Here is a 16,774-nt window from a genome sequence, read left to right on the forward strand (position 1 = left end):
TAGGGTGGGATAACATAGAACTGGTGTGTGCGGTTTATCAATGGTCTTGGTGGGCCAAAGGGTATGTTTCCACGCCTTATCTCTAAGCTAAAGACCCCTGACTTAGTGACCTCAGAACAAATGTACAGACCGTCATTGCTTCAGTCGGAAGAAGACTCTTGGCTACATCATCTCACAAACTAAAGAACGTTGCTGAGGCACCCCTTTAAGATATAACGTTTTGGATGCAGGAGTTGTGCCTTATTGCAGCAAAGAGATTGGCAAAGCTGAGTGGAGTCATTTTGATTTAAGGCTCCCACCCATATTTGGCTGCAATATCGCTCCCTTTAAGACAGAAACCTTTGGATGTGTTAAATCTACTTTGTGATCTGGCACAGCTAAGAATTCAAAACTGTCTTCCAAAATCCATCGATAGACTCATAAAAGCTGGAGTAACTCAGCGGGTCAGGCAGCATCTCTGGAGAAAAGGAATAGGTGCCGTTTCGGGTCGAGACCCTTCTTCAGACTCCAAACTCTTGCCCGCAGGAAGACGTTTCAAAGCCTCCTGAAAATGGTGGTCTGTCACATCTGTAATATTGTTAATCGTTGCCCTCAGTGGAAATAGGTGTTAACATGATATCTGATTTTCTGGCATATTTTACCACATCGGTGACTGCTCTCATGTTGATGTACCTTAAACTGTTTCTGGATCTCATTTGTGAACACAGATTGAGTCAGAATTCCAAGTAGCATCGAGTGAGAGCGTAAATAGGTTTAATAACATCACCGGACATCATAAGATCATAAGATCAAGTGATAGGAGCAGAATAGGGCCATTCGGCCCATCAAGTCTACCCCGCCATTCATTCATGGCTGATCTCTCTGAATTTAATAATGATTAACTTTTAGGTTTATACTCTGTGGAAGTGAAGGAATTTTCCCTTTGCCTTGCTTTCAAATTTGGGAGCACATATTTCCGTTTACTTTCATGTAGGCATTAGGGGACATGTTAAGGTCATAAGGTCTTAAGGAATAGGAGTAGAATTAAGCCATTTGGCCCATCAAGCCTACTTCGCCATTGAATCATGGCTGATCTATCTCTCCCTCCTAACCCCATTCTCCTGCCTTCTCCCCATAACCTCTGACACCCGTGTTAATCAAGAATCTATCTATCTCTGCCTTAAAAATATCCGCTGACTTGGCCTCCACAGCCTTCGGTGCAAAGAATTCCACAGATTCACCACCCTCTAACTAAAGAAATTCCTCCTCATCTCCTTCCTAAAGGAACGTCCTTTACATCTGAGGCTATGACCTCTAGTCCTAGACTCTCCCACTAGTGAAACCATCCTCTCCACATTAGAACAGATTAAAGTGTAAAAACTCTAAACTGAAACTCGATGAAGGAGTGATTCTAGACTTCTGACACCATGTTCTTGTCCCGTTCAATCACCATGAGTCAAGCTGAAGCATAAATTCTTTATTGCGTGAATGGTCAGAGGGTACAATACATCGTGCTGTCGTCTCTGCTCCTAGTTCCCTCTGACCCCCTGGTGGCTGAATCCTACCCCACCAACAGCTGGTTGGCATATAGAAAAACCCAGACCGGATCAGGAACCGGATATACATCATGGAACACAGACACAATCAGGTCAGTTAATATGACTGATCCACACATGTGTCTATCGAAAAGCAAATGGCACTATTGTACCTGCCTACACCACCACCCCCGGCAGTGTGTTCCAGGCACTTGCCCGGCACATCCACATAGGGTGACACGGAGGCACAGTAATAAAGTTCCTGTCTTACAGTGCTTACAGTGCTCGGGACCCGGGTTCAGTCTCGACGACAGGTGCTGTTTGTATGGGGTTTGTATGTTCTCCCACGTGACCGTATGGGTTTGCTCCAAGATCTTCGTGCAGGTTTGTGGGTGAATTGGCTTGGTCTAATTGTAAACTGTCCCGAGTGTGTAGGACCGTGCGTGTGCAGGGATCATTGGTCGGCGTGGACTGGTCATTGGTCGGTGTGTCCGCGCTGTGTCTCTAAAGTGTGCAAGATACATCTTCTGGATGCACTGGGACGCATCCTCAGTGATGTGACCTGGGGTCGTCGGGTGTTTCGAGTCTCACAACATCAGACCCCCTCGCCCAGGCGACCCAGCCGGGGTTGATCAGGCCCCGACTTGCATCCCAGCAGCAACCGCCCATGGATCAGCCCTCTTACTCCCAAAGCCATCTACTGTCTCTAAAGTAAACTAGACTAAACTTCTCCTTTCAACTTTGCCCTTTCCACCTTAAAGCTATCCCCCCTGGTATTTGGAATTTCCATCCTGTGAAAATGGCTGTGACTGTCTACCCTATCTATGTCTCTCGTAATTTTAAATACTTCTAGCAGGTACTTCTATCTCAACCTCCGGTGTTCCAAGGAAAACAATCCAGGTCTGTCCAATCTCCCCCAACAGCTAATACCTAGAGTGCAGAGAACATTTCCGAGGATGTCGCCAGGAATTGAGGGCCGGAGCAACAGTGCAAGTTTGGGTGGGCTAGGACTTTCTTTCTTGAAGCGCAGGAGGATGAGGGGTGATATTATGAAGGTGTAAAAGATCATGAGGGGAATAGATAAAGTGATCAGTTTATCCTGACATCGTGTTCGGGGTCTTTACCCAGATAGGGAAATGAAGACGTACAGGTATGTAGGTTAATTGGCTGGGTAAATGTTTTTTAAAAATTGTCCCTAGTGGGTGTAGGATAGTGTTAATGTACGGGGATCGCTGTGCGGCACGGACTTGGAGGGCCGAAAAGGCCTGTTTCCGGCTGTATATATATGATATGATATGATATAAGAACCAGAGGACATAGGTTTAAAATGAGATGGGACTGATTTAATAAGAACCTGAGGGGTAACGTTTGCACCAAAGATACTAGAGGAACAAGATGGACCACTCCTTTGAAATCGCCTATACTGAAGCGTAGTACGCAAAGGAGCGTAACGTTCGCCATTTTAGTAGGCAAAGCCCGCCGTTCGCTATGCCTCTCGCAGTGCAATCAGTGTTTTGGGGGAACAGTATGTGTGATGATACCATTAAAATGCAGAATATATCTCATCTATCCATTCACAGATTTTTGTTATTTTTCTTTTAAAATGTTTCTGCAAGTTTCTGCCTACTAAAATGGCGTCATGACATACTACGGTTTTTAGGGTCGAGTGGTCTAACTTGTTCCTCTAGTATCTTTGGTTTGCACACAGAGGGTGATGTGTGTGTGGAATGAGCTGCCAGAGGAGGTAATTAAGGCAGGTACCATAACAACATTTAAAAGGCATTCGGACAGGTACATGGATAGGAAAGCATTGGAGGGATATGGGGGCCAGGTGGGAAGAGAGTAGATGGGACATCTTGGTCAGCATGGGTAAATTAGTCTGAGGGGCCTAAACATAACTAAAATCATGTATTTTTTATGTATCTAGAAAATATTGTGAGCAATCACAGGATTTAATCTTGTTAATTGGCTTGATAAAATGTCTCCCTAGTCTGTGTAGGATAGTATAAGTGTGCGGAGATCGCTGGTCGGCAAGGACTTATGGGCCGAAGGGCCTGTTTCCGCGCTGTATCTCTAAACTAAACGAAACTGAACTAAAAGTCACTGAGAGCTAACAAGCAGGTGCTGCAATTAAGACGGGCTGTGCTTTGGTGGCCTTTACTACTGGATTTGTGTAAAAGATGTCTCACTAAATTATACAGGGACATGGTGAGACCACACCTGCACCATTGACTCCATCTACACCATGCTCCCTCAGCGAAGCAGCCAACATAACATGGACCATGTGCAGGCAGAGGAGATTAGTTTAATTTGGCATAATGTTTGTCAGGGACATTGTGGACCGCAGGTGCTGTAATATTCTACATCCTACAATGGTAATATCCAATTTAACAAATATGACTTTAAATGTGTTTGTATCAAAAATCAATGGTCGCGAACACCATTCTAGATCGTTGAATTTAAATGTCATTTTCCATTAGGGCGGCGCGGTGGCGCAGCAGTAGAGTTGTTGCCTTACAGCGCTTACCGCGCCAGAGACCCAGGTTCGATCCCGACTCCAGATGCTTGTCTGTACGGAGTTTGTACGTTCTCCTCGTGACCTGCGTGGGTTTTCTCCGAGAACTTTGGTTTCCTCCCACACTCCAAAGACGTACAGGTTTGTGGGTTAATTGGTTTGGTATAAATGTTAAAAAAATTGTCGGATAGCTTTAATGTGCGGGTATCGCTGGTCGGTGCAGACTCGGTGGGCCATAGGTCCTGTTTCCACGCTGTGTCTCTAAACTGAACTAAAATAAATTACAGAATCTTTCTGCTGGCATTTGGTGGTTTGGGAGTTAAGACAAACCATATGATAGTCTTCTTACTGGTTTCATGGTTTAGCTACACTAATCAGTGCATTGGAATGGCAGCACAGTTGTTAAATTATTGGACTAATCATCTAAAAACCAAAATGAAGGTTCAGGGACAGAATGTTAAATTTCACTACAGCAACTATAAAATGTACAATTCACTGACTTAATAACCTGGAACTAAAATGTTCGTAATGGTGATTGCAAAATTGCTGTTTTATTGTAAAACCTTATTTGAACAATTTTCAAACACTCCACATATCACAAGCTGGGAACATAGATAACTAGTGATGTACACTCTCTCTAATTATAATCTCTTCACTGAATAGAGGTTGAAGAAAATAATAAAATGTAAAGAGTTTGTAGATTTAGTGCAGGCTTATGATTCTGAGTTAAATTTGTTCCCTCCCAATCCACATTTGTTGCCTTGCCCCACAGCGCCAGAGACCAGGGTTCGATCCTGACCTCGGGTGCTGTCTGTGTGGAGTTTGTATGTTCTCCCTGTGGCCGCGTGGGTTTTCTCTGGGTGCTCCGGTTTCCTCCCACATTCTAAAGATGGGCGGGTTCGTAGATTCATTGGCTTCTGTAAATGTGTAGGGTAGAACTAGTGAACGGGCGATCGATGGTCGGCGTGGACTTGATGGGCCAAATGGCCTGTTTCCACGCTCTAAACTAAGCTAAAATCTCCTCCCCCTACCCATCCACCCATGGGCAGGGTGAAAATGTAATGACCATTTAAGATTTAAGTCTGGATTGTGTCGAAATGTCATTGGATTGCCAAACTGCTGGAGCTGTGGCCGAGAACCGAATTGACTTCAAGAAATTAGTTTACAAAAGGATTGTCAAATTCAGCCAAGATTATATAGCAATGCAATGAAAAGGAGATTATATTATGAGTGTTATTAGAAAAGGGTATATTATTGATGAGTCGAAAATAAAGTGCTGGAGGAATTCAGTGGTCCAGGCAGCATCTTTAGACTTTAGACTTTACCTTTAGACTTTAGAGATACAGTGCGGAAACAGTCCACCGAGTCCGTGCTGACCGGCTGTCACCCCACACACTAACACTATCCTACACACTAGGGACAATTACACAACTGACTGAAACCAATTAACCTACAAACCTGCACATCTTTGGAGTGTGGGGGGAAATCGGAGCACCCGGAGAAAACCCACGTGGTCACAGGGAGAATGCACAAACTCCGTACAGACATCATCCGTAGTCAGGATCGCACCCTGGTCTCTATCACTGCGCCGCCCTTCTGTGGTGGGAATAGGCAGCCCATGTTTCAGCCGACATCTCTAATAAAATCATACAGCATGGAATCAAGCCCTTCAGCCCAACTTGCCCACTCCAGCTAACCTGCCCAATCTACACTAGTCCCACCTGCCTGCATTTGGCCCATAATGTTCTAAGCCTGTCCTATCCATGTTCCTGTCCAAATGTCTCCTAAACACAACGATAGTGCATGCCTCAACTACCTCTTCGTGCAGCTCATTCTATATACCCACCACCCTTTGTGTTAAAAAGTTTTCCTATTAGATTTCCCCCCCCTTACCTTAAACCTATGCCCTCTTGTTCTCAATTCCCCTATTCTGGGCAAAAGACTGTGCGTATACCCGATCTATTTTCTTCATGATCATGTACACCTCTATAAGATCACCCCTCATCCTCCTGCGCTCCAAGGAATAGAGTCCTAGCCTGCTCAACCTCTCCCTATAGCTCAGGTCCTCGAGTCCTGGGAACATCCTCATAAATCTTCTCTGCACCCTTTCCAGCTTGACGACGTATTTCATATAACATGGTGCCCAAAACTGAATACAATACTCTGAATGTGGCCTCACCAATGTGTTACACAACTGTAACATGGCCTCCCAACTTCTATGCCTGCGCCCTAGTGCTGAACAATTTTATGCCCTTTAACATTAAGTCTATGAACATTTCCTGATCTCTTTTCTAACCTGACTCTTAGCATCACTGGATGTCTTTATGTTATTTAAAACACAGCACATAATTCAATATGACAACACTGTTCAATATGACAACAATGTGTTCATTAGTTATAGAAGTCCCCCTTCTCCCCTCCACCATGGGGCAAGAGGTATAGAAGTGTGAAAATGCACACCTCCAGATTCAGTGACAGTTTCTTCCCAGCTGTTTTCAGGCAACTGAACCATCCTACCAGCAACTAGACAGTTGTCCTGCAAAGCCAGCTGCCCCATTGGAGACCCTCGGACTATCTTTGATTGGACTATGGTGGACTTTATCTTGCACCAAACATTATTCACGTTATTCCCTTTACCATGTATCTGTACACTGTGGATTGCTCGATTGTAATCATATGTTGTCTTTCCACTGACTGGTTAGCACGCAACAAAAGCCTTTCACTGTACCTCGGTACACGTGGCAATAAACTAAAGTCAATTAGGAACAGAATTAGGCCATTCAGCCCATCAAATCTACTCCGCCATTCAGTCATGACTGATCTATCTTTCCCTCTCAACCCCATTCTCCTGCCTTCTCCCCATAACCCCTGACACCACATGACACTAATACTGGGCCACTGTGTAAGACGTGCTCCAATGTATATGTGCAACCACAAACCGTGTACGGTACAAGGCAGCATGAAAGATATCTGTTTGTGTGGAAAGAAATAAAGACAACAAGAAAATTCAATAACTTTTTAGTCAATAAGTTTCAATAAAAAATGCCAGATAAATACAGAAACATTTCATGGTATTTACTGAACCTTTCTTGTACAAATGATATCAACAATATTCATCACAGTGGAACCTACCTAAGATCAACTCCTTTTCAGTTTCTCTCATTCTCTTTGCTACGTTTGCAGAAAGGTGAATGGATGGATGTCTTTTCTCCTCCATTTGAGGGAGAGCTTCCCTTGACCAGTCTATCGGCTACCTGGAGCCGAAGGTGGAGGTCAACCCTAGCCAAACCCAGTGGCTACCAACTTCTCATGTTGAAGGTTGTTAGAAGATACAGTGCTTACAGTGGCGGTGATACCACCAAGATTAAAGTGGCTTTTTTTTTAAAGACTTTTTTTTATTTTTAAAGAGATTAGAGGAGGCGAGGGCAATTTTAAAAAAAATCTTCCCGAAGAGGAGTTAATGTCATTAAGCGGTCCACTGCAATGATTTTTTTTTTTTTAAAGAAAATTATAACTGGAAATCCATTTACATTCCAGTGCACATCTCGTGAACACAGGAACACTCGACCACAGCTCACATTCACCAGTTTAACGACGCCGCTGTGTGTAAATCATGAACCACATAGAGTTTATTTGCTAGCGCTTCACCAAAATTCATGCAGAACTTGTACTGTCTGTGCCATGCTGGGGGAGGGGAGGGGAGGGGAGGGGAGGGATTATGATGGGTGCTCCTTTGGAGAAAAAAAAACAGCCCAGGGTTGTGTCCGTCCAGCCAGGTGAGTGAGACCTGTCAGCTTCTTGTCGGATGGAAGCACTGGCTGGAGAAATGAGGAAACAAAACGTACCGCAATGTTGCTCATCACCAGCCACACCAGCCTGGCCCGTGTGAAGACACGTGGGGATCATTCATTCCCCGACTGCAGCTTTCCAGCTTGTAAACCCAATACATTCTATTTGCAAATGCTGCCCCCTTCTCCCTCCTTCTGTCTCTCTTCCTCCATCTCTCTCTCTCTCCCTCCCTCCCTCCATCCATCTCTCTCTCTCTCACTCCATCTCTCTCTCCCTCCATCTCTCTCTCCCTCCATCTCTCTCTCCCTCCATCTCTCCCTCCCTCCATCTCCCTCTCTCACTCCATTTCTCTCTCCCTCCATCTCCATCTCTCTCTCTCTCTCCCTCCATCTCTCTCTCCCTCCATCTCTCTCTCCCTCCATCTCTCCCTCCTTCCATCTCTCTCTCTCACTCCATTTCTCTCTATCACTCCATTTCTCTCTCTCTCCATCTCCATCTCTTTCTCTCTCTCTCTCCCTCTGGCCACGGCTGAGCCACCTAACGTGAAATTATACCGACCCCAGGGATAAAGCTGCTTCTTTCTCGCCAAAGAGAGCAGTCGGGGCAGTCCACTGCACAGCACTGCACTGCACTGCACTGTACAGCACAACACAACACAGCACTGTACAGCACAGCACTGCACTGTACAGCACAGCACTGTACAGCACACCACTGCACAGCACAGCACTGCACTGTACAGTACAGCACTGCACATCACAGCACTGCACATTACTGCACTGCACAGCACTGTACAGCACTGCACTGCACAGCACAGCACTGCACTGTACAGCACAGCACTGTACTGTACACCACTGCACAGCACTGCGCTGCACAGCACTGTACACCACTGCACAGCACAGTACAGCACAGCACTGTACAGCACTGTACAGCACAGCACTGCACTGCACAGCACAGCACAGCACTGCACATCACATCACTGCACTGCACAGCACAGCACTGCACTGTACAGCACAGCACACCACTGCGGAGCTGCCGGTCTTGAGTTGGAAAACCAAAGGCACAAAGTGCGCGGGGAGGGAAGTGTGCAGATGCTGGTTGAAACCAAAGACGGTTTCCACTGAAAGCTGGAGTAACTCAGCGGGACGGGACGGGACGGGCGGAGCATCAATGGAGAAAGGGGAACGGGCGACGTTTCGGGTGGAGACCCTTCTTCCTTCGAGGCTGAGAGTCAGGGGAGAGGGAGACGAGGGATGGGAGACGGCGATCACTGGGGCAACTCAGCGGGGCAGCCAGCATCTCTGGAGGACATGAACAAGCAAATGTTTCAGGTCAGAAGACGGGACCCCCGACCCGAAACATCATATGTTTTAGTTTTAGGGATACAGCGTGGAAACAGCCCCTTCGGCCCATTGAGTCCGTGCCGACCAACGTACACTACAAGCTCTATCCTACACACGAGGGACAATTTACAGAAGCCAATTAACCTACAAACTGCACGTCTTTGGGGGTGTGGGAGGAAACCGGAGCACCCGGAGAAAACCCACGCGGTGTCGGGGAGAGAACGTGCAAACTCCACACAGGCAGCACCCGTGGTCAGGATGGGGGGGAAACCTGGTCTCGGTTGCCATAAGGCAGCAACTCTACCGCTGTGTCACCCGGGGATGCTGCCCGACCTATTGAGTTACTCCAGCACTTTGTGTCTTTTCTTTCTGTAAACGAGCATCTGCAGTGCCTTGGGTCCGCAAAAAAGAAAAACTGGGCGTCCCATCAGATGGGGTTGTGACTTGCTGAGCTGAGATCCAGCCGATCTAATCAGCAGGGGTGCTTGAAAGCCAACTGGTCTGAGCAAAATTGGGTGGCAATAGAAATTAGACCAGGCAGTTTAATTAGCTCTGATCCAAGCTGTCTGAACAATGCAGGTTCTGCAGCTCAGTCAGACCCAGGGGCTGTGCTAGTGTAACTGTTGTGCCTTGCGTGCTGATGTTCAGCTGTTTGGCCAAGGAGGTCACGTTTAGAGATATCACAAGTGCAATAGGTCATCCCAGACAAGAAAATAACACATCCGTACATCTACTTAGCTTATCAATGGCATTTTATAAAACTCCAGATCTGCACAGAATGGAGAGATATGGATCACGTGCAGCCAGGTGAGATTAGTTTACCTGGGCATTTACAGACAATAGACAATAGGTGCAGGAGGAGGCCATTCGGCCCTTCGAGCCAGCACCGCCATTCAATGTGATCATGGCTGATCATTCTCAATCAGTACCCCGTTCCTGCCTTCTCCCCATCCCCCCTGACTCCGCTATCCTTAAGAGCTCTATCTAGCTCTCTCTTGAATGCATTCAGATAATTGGCCTCCACTGCCCTCTGAGGCAGGGAAGTCCACAGATTCACAACTCTCTGAGTGAAAAAGTTTTTCCTCATCTCCGTTCTAAATGGCCTTACCCCTTATTCTTAAACTGTGGCCCCTGGTTCTGGCACAGACATTGATTGTGCCAGATATATTCGGCACAGACATTGTGGGCCGAAGGGCCAGTTCCTGTGCTGTACTGTTGTGTGTCCCACGCATCCCACTGATAATGTTCACTGCATCCATGTCGTCGGCGTATCTGTGGAACTTGAGACCCCCAGAGAGAGAGAGAGAGAGAGAGTTCCTACAGGGCAGGTAGGCGCTATCTAAATGCACGAACCCAGCTCTCCAGAGTTAAATGCAAAGGGTTAAGAGGAAGGGGGGGGGGGGGGCATGTGGAAGAGGAATACTTTATTGTCACATGTGACTAGGCACAGTGAGATTCTTTGCTTGCATAGCCAATGTGTACAAATTTGTATTGTATGGGCGAGGTGAGGTGGGAACTGTGTGCGACCGTTGTCTCCAAGACCTCTCAACTAAAACCCCCACCCCCCTTTGCATATCTTCCTGTCGGCGTACAGAACATGGGGAGGGTGCTATAGTAGCAGTTTAACATCGTTTGGCCGACCTGGGATCTTACCAAACCATGGGTCTGCCATCGTGTGATTTGGGTGGGTGGGTGGGATAGAACGGCCTTGATGCGCAGAACGGCCGCTGCCGATCTTCACGCCCACTGTGTGCGCCTGGACAGGTTGCAAGTCGCCCAGCAACAGTGAGCTCTTGGAAACAAGGTGGGCATTAATTTTGCCCCACATCACACACGGCACAAAAACAAAAAGATCAATCAAACCCACGCTGGAACCCGCAAACACAACGTGTATCTCTGCAGTTTGCAAAAACAAAAAAGAAAAAAGAAAAAACATTCCTTTATTACAAATAAACCAGTCATATAAAACGTTGACATGCATCAACCTTATGCTTGCATTTATTGTACACAGCCACGCTACGCTGTGGTCCAGATGGTCGGTACACAGAACGCCCTGCTTATTGCATGGCTCAGGGCAAGGGGAGCCTCTCGGAAAACTAGGGTGCAACAAGGGTAGATAGACCACAGAACCGAAAGGGTAGATGCACAGTCACTAAACTCACAATTAGAACAACAGGCATGGGTCTCCCTCCGGCCCAGGAGTGCTCAAGGAGTGGAAACAGTCGAGCGCACAATGGCCCTTGTGTGTCTTCCTCGTCACTGGATCGCTGTGTCTCGGAATACACATAGGGTGGGGGGAGAGGGGGGCAATCTCCACCCCCCCCCCCTCTGTCGCCCCCCACCACCACCACCGCCACCGCCGTCCTTCTTCCAAATGATGGGACGCGAAGGCAGGCTTCACGCATGCAGTCCCCGGTTGGACTACTTCAAGCTGTGCACCAGTGCCGGTCAGTTTGCATGGTTGCTGTAGCTGATGTAGGTGGTCTTGGTGGAGGAGGCTGCGGGAGAGAGGTTTGTCAGACAGATTAGAGCCGCTCGGAGAAGCAAAGAACCGCAGATGCTGCTGGAGATGGTGAAAGAATGGGTCGACTGGGCTTATACTCACTGGATTTTAGAAACATATACAATTCTTATAGAAACATATACAATTCTTAAGGGATTGGATAGGCTAGATGCAGGAAAAAAATGTTCCCCATGTTGGGGGAGTCCAGAACCAGGGGTAACAGTTTAAGAATAAAGGGGTAGACCGTTTAGGACTGAGATGAGGAAATACTTTTTCACCCAGAGAGTTGTGAATCTGTGGAATTCTCTGCCACAGAAGACAGTGGATGCCAATTCACTGGATGTATTCGAGAGAGAGTTGGATATAGCTCATAGGGCTAATGGAATCAATAGATGTGGGGGGAAAAGCAGGAACAGGGTACTGAGTCTGGATGATCAGCCATGATCACATTGAATGGCGGTGCTGGCTCGAAGGTCCGAATGGCCTCCTCCTGCACCTATTTCCTATGTTTCTATGTTTGCACCAAAGATAGACACAAAGGGCTGGAGTAACTTTTCCCAGAGATGCTGCCCAACCTGCTGAGTTACTCCAGCACAAATGACCTCAGGCAGGGCGTGGACTGGTAGGCCCATTGTGCATAGGGAAGGTGTGATCTCATGAGGACGGGTCAGGCAGCATCTCTGGAGAAAAAGGATGGGTGACGTTTTGGGTCGGGGCCCTTCTTCAGACTGAATGTAGGGGGGATGTGAAGAGCAGGAGGCGGGGAAAGACCAGGATCAATCAGGTCCAGCCACAAACAAGGGTGGTACATGGTGGACCCATTCTTGGCTAGGGTGATCTCAAGGTGTGATCTCAAGACAAACAACGTGGAGCAGTTCCACAGTTCAGCGGTTGAGTGTTTGCCTTACAGTGCAAGAGGCCCGGGTTCGATTCTGACTATGGGTGCTGCATGTGTGGAGTTTGCACGTTCTACCTGTGACCGCGTGGGTTTTCCCCGGGTGCTCCACTTTCCTCCCCCATTCCAAAGACGTGTCGGTTTGTAGGTTAATTGGCTTCTGGTGCGCGTAGGATAGAACGAGTGTACATGAGGTCGTTGATCGGCAAGGAATCAATGGGCCCAGGACCCGTTTCCAGGCTGTATCTCTAAACTAAACCAAACTGCCTCCATAGTCAGGAAACAAGAGGACAATCCAGTATCCAAACTCAATTGCCACAGGGCAGATGCAAGGAACTGCAGATGCTGGTTTACAAAAAAAGACAGAAAGTGCTGGAGTAACACAAGTCAGGCAACTTGTGACTTTTTTTGGAGATGCTGCGTGATCCGCTGAGTTACTCCAGCACTTTGTGTCTTTTTTTGTAAACCAGCATCTGCAGTTCCTCGTGTCTTCCACGGGATAGGGCCCCACATCAATATCTAGAGGACGTAAATTGGATGGTAATAAACTGGAGAATATAGTGAGCCAGGGAAATACGGAGAACCATTTTTTTTAACGCAGTACAATGCAATTTGAACACCTTCTTTTAAAATGAATTAGATTCCATAGTAACTTTCAGAAGGGAATTGGAAAGGGTTTTAAAGGGAAGGATTTGAACTCTGAGGGCAAAGAGCAGTGGAGTGGAACAAATCGGGAAACACATTTTCAAAGATGTAGCACAGACCTTATTAGCCAAGTTATCTTCAGCACTGTACAATTCTATAATAAACAGTGATCATGCAATTTCCAATCTTATTTTAATTTAACTGTCAAGCTGATGGAATGGGAACATAAAAGTCATTGAGCTGCACAGCATGGAAACAGAGTGTAGAAACAGGGAACTCCAAATGCTAATTTATATCGAAGAAAGACACAAAATTCTTCAGACTGAAGAAGGATCCTGACCCGAAACGTCACCCATCCTTTTTCTCCAGAGATGCTGCCTGACCTGCTGAGTTACTCCAGCGCTTTGTGTTCTGTCCTTACTAAAGAAGGAGATGGATAGTGTTCTTGGTGTATGTTCAACGTGGTCTCATCTTTCCATTATGCAGAGAATTGCAAAGGTTTTGATCCAGCATTAACGAAGGAAGCGTGAAAAGTTTTGAACAAGGTTGGTGCGTAGTTTGGATGAGAACTCATGCACATGATGTCTCTGATCATTTATTATGCTGATCTGACAGACAAATGGTGAGAAACTGTTTTAGATAGTACTTTATCTTCATAATTGCTGATTTTGGGGGAGATGAGAAGAACCTGCAGAGGCCTGTTTCAGGGAAATACAATGGGAACAGGACTTGCCCTGTGAATTAACATGGGCCCTTCATGTATATGTTATGTTTATGTTTAAAGAATCGAGAACCAGAGGACATTGGTTTAAGGTGAGGGGGGAAAGATTTAATAGGTAGCTGAGAGGTAACTTTTTCACACAAATGGTGCTGGGTGTATGGATCGAGCTGCTGGGGGAGGTAGTTGAGGCAGGCACTATCGCAACGTTTGTGAAACATTTGCACAGGTAGATGGATAGGACAGGTTTAGAGGGATAAAGGCCCAAACGCAGGTAGGTGGGACATGCAGGTAGATGGGGCATGTTGGCCGGTGTGGGCAAGTTGGGCCCTGCTCGCACACTGTATAACTCTATGACTCTATAAAAGATGGAAATTTGGTAATCCTTTTAATAGTCTAAATCACTCAAGTGTGACCATGGCTTAAAAATATTAATACTAAGACTTAAAATTGAATGATAAAGAACTTCCATTTCTTAACATTTCTGTGTCTTTCACCAATTGTTTTTCAATTTGATGAAGCTGTGCTTTCAATAAAAGACCAGACCACAAGCACATCCTGCATGCCGAACACAGAGTGCTGGGGTAACTTAGCGGATCAGGCAATATCTCTGGAGGACATGGAGAGGCCATGTTTTAGCTTGGGACCCTTGACCCTTCTCCAGACTCATCGGGCGGCAGCGGTAGAGTTGCTGCCTTACTAAACCTTTTCCTGAGGACAATGTCACTTTAATGCATTAAATTAAAATTCAGATTCAGACTCCAAATTTAAATGTTAGGTGCAAATAACGCAACAATAAAAATTCCTGCTCTATTCATCTGACTATTAGGATAACCTAATGCATAAGTGAATTTAATTGCTCATCAAGAAGCCTTTTGTTTGCCCTCCTGTCTGGTTTTTGAAATGTGCATTCAATCTTCCCTTTAAACACATTTCCAAATATAATGAAATAGGGTGGAATATTGCCTGAAACGGAGGTCATCTTTTAACGCAAGATCATTCTTGTAAAACTTAATTTACATTTGCTTTATTGCATCCTTGTGCTAGACGAGGTCTCTTTTATTTGTGTAACTTAATATCTCAGATAAGAATAGACCAGGGTTTTCATAATAACACAAGGCAAACTGCTGGAGGAACTCAGCAGGTCAGGCAGCATCTATGGAGGGAAATGGACAGACGATCTATCATACAAAAAAGGACACAAAGTGCTGGATTAACTCAGCGGGTCAGGCAGCGCCCTTGGAGAACATGGATAGGTGACGTTTCGGGTCAGGACCCTTTTTCAAACTGAAGGAATATCAGTCCGAAGAAGGGTCCCGACCTTTGTCTTTAGCTCAAGATTCCAACATCTGCAGTTCCTTGTGCATCCATTTCACTCTTTTACTTGTCATATAGTCATACTGCATGGAAACAGGCCCTTTAGCTCAACCTGCCCTGGCCGACTAACATGCCCCATCTACACTAGTCCGACCTGCCTGCATTTGGCCCATATTTCTAAATCTTTCCTGTCCAAATGTCTTTTAAATGTTGTGATAGTACCAGCGTCAACTAGTTCCTTTGGTAGCTCGTTCCATACACTGTGTGGAAAAAGTTGCCCTTCAGGTTCCTATTGAAACTTTCCCCTCTCACCATAAACCTATGTCCACTGGTTCTTCATTTGCTCTACATTTGCTCTGTGCATTTACCCTACCTATTAATATAAGAAAATAACTGCAGATGCTGGTACAAATCGATTTATTCACAAAATGCTGGAGTAACTCAGCAGGTCAGGCAGCATCTCAGGAGAGAAGGCATGGGTGACGTTTCGGGTCGAGACCCTTCTTCAGACTGATGTCAGGGGGGCGGGACAAAGGAAGGATATATGTAGAGACAGGAAGATAGAGGGAGATCTGGGAAGGAGGAGGGGAAGGGAGGGACAGAGGAACTATCTAAAGTTGGAGAAGTCGATGTTCATACCACTGGGCTGCAAACTGCCCAGGCGAAAATGAGGTGCTGTTCCTCCAATTTCCGGTGGGCCTCACTATGGCACTGGAGGAGGCCCATGACAGAAAGGTCAGACTGGGATTGGGAGGGGGAGTTGAAGTGCTCGGCCACCGGGAGATCGGTTTGGTTAATGTGGACCGAGCGCAGGTGTTCAGCGTCAACTTATTTACATCGGCGAAACCAAGCGCAGGCTCGGCGATCGCTTCGCTGAACACCTGCGCTCGGTCCGCATTAACCAAACTGATCTCCCGGTGGCCGAACACTTCAACTCCCCCTCCCATTCCCAGTCTGACCTTTCTGTCATGGGCCTCCTCCAGTGCCATAGTGAGGCCCACCGGAAATTGGAGGAACAGCACCTCATATTTCGCCTGGGCAGTTTGCAGCCCAGTGGTATGAACATCGACTTCTCCAACTTTAGATAGTTCCTCTGTCCCTCTCTTCCCCTCCTCCTTCCCAGATCTCCCTCTATCTTCCTGTCTCCATCTATATCCTTCCTTTGTCCCGCCCCCCTGACATCAGTCTGAAGAAGGGTCTCGACCCGAAACGTCACCCATTCCTTCTCTCCCGAGATGCTGCCTGACCTGCTGAGTTACTCCAGCATTTTGTGAATATACCCTACCTATTACTCTGATATTGGTTGGTAGAGTAGCACAGCGGTAGAGTTGCTGCCTTACAGCGCCAGAGACCAAGGTTCGATCCTGACTATCGGTGCTGTCTGTACGGAGTTTGTACGTTCTCCCCGTGACTGCGTGGGTTTTCTACAGGATCTCCAGTTTCCCCCCCACACTCCAAAGATGTATGGGCTTGTAGGTTAATTGGCTTTGGTTTCCCAAGTGGGTTGGGATAGTGCTCGTGTACGGGGATCGTTGGTC

At 46.6% G+C, this 16,774-nt stretch overlaps 1 protein-coding gene across 1 annotated transcript in view; it reads right to left on the reverse strand.

Annotated features, from left to right (window-relative positions):
- Nucleotides 1–7,031: 7,031 nt before the first annotated feature.
- LOC144603555 (metabotropic glutamate receptor 8-like) overlaps nt 7,032–16,774 on the reverse strand; it is a 282,688-nt gene continuing 272,945 nt past the window's right edge. Inside the window, exon 10 of the mRNA XM_078416931.1 lies at nt 7,032–11,656. Coding sequence (XP_078273057.1) covers nt 11,607–11,656 — 50 coding nt within the window. The 3' untranslated portion in view covers nt 7,032–11,606. The remainder of the gene's footprint in view (nt 11,657–16,774) is intronic.

Source organism: Rhinoraja longicauda, chromosome 20 (assembly GCF_053455715.1).
Source record: "Rhinoraja longicauda isolate Sanriku21f chromosome 20, sRhiLon1.1, whole genome shotgun sequence".
NCBI classification, from domain to species: Eukaryota; Metazoa; Chordata; class Chondrichthyes; order Rajiformes; family Arhynchobatidae; genus Rhinoraja; species Rhinoraja longicauda.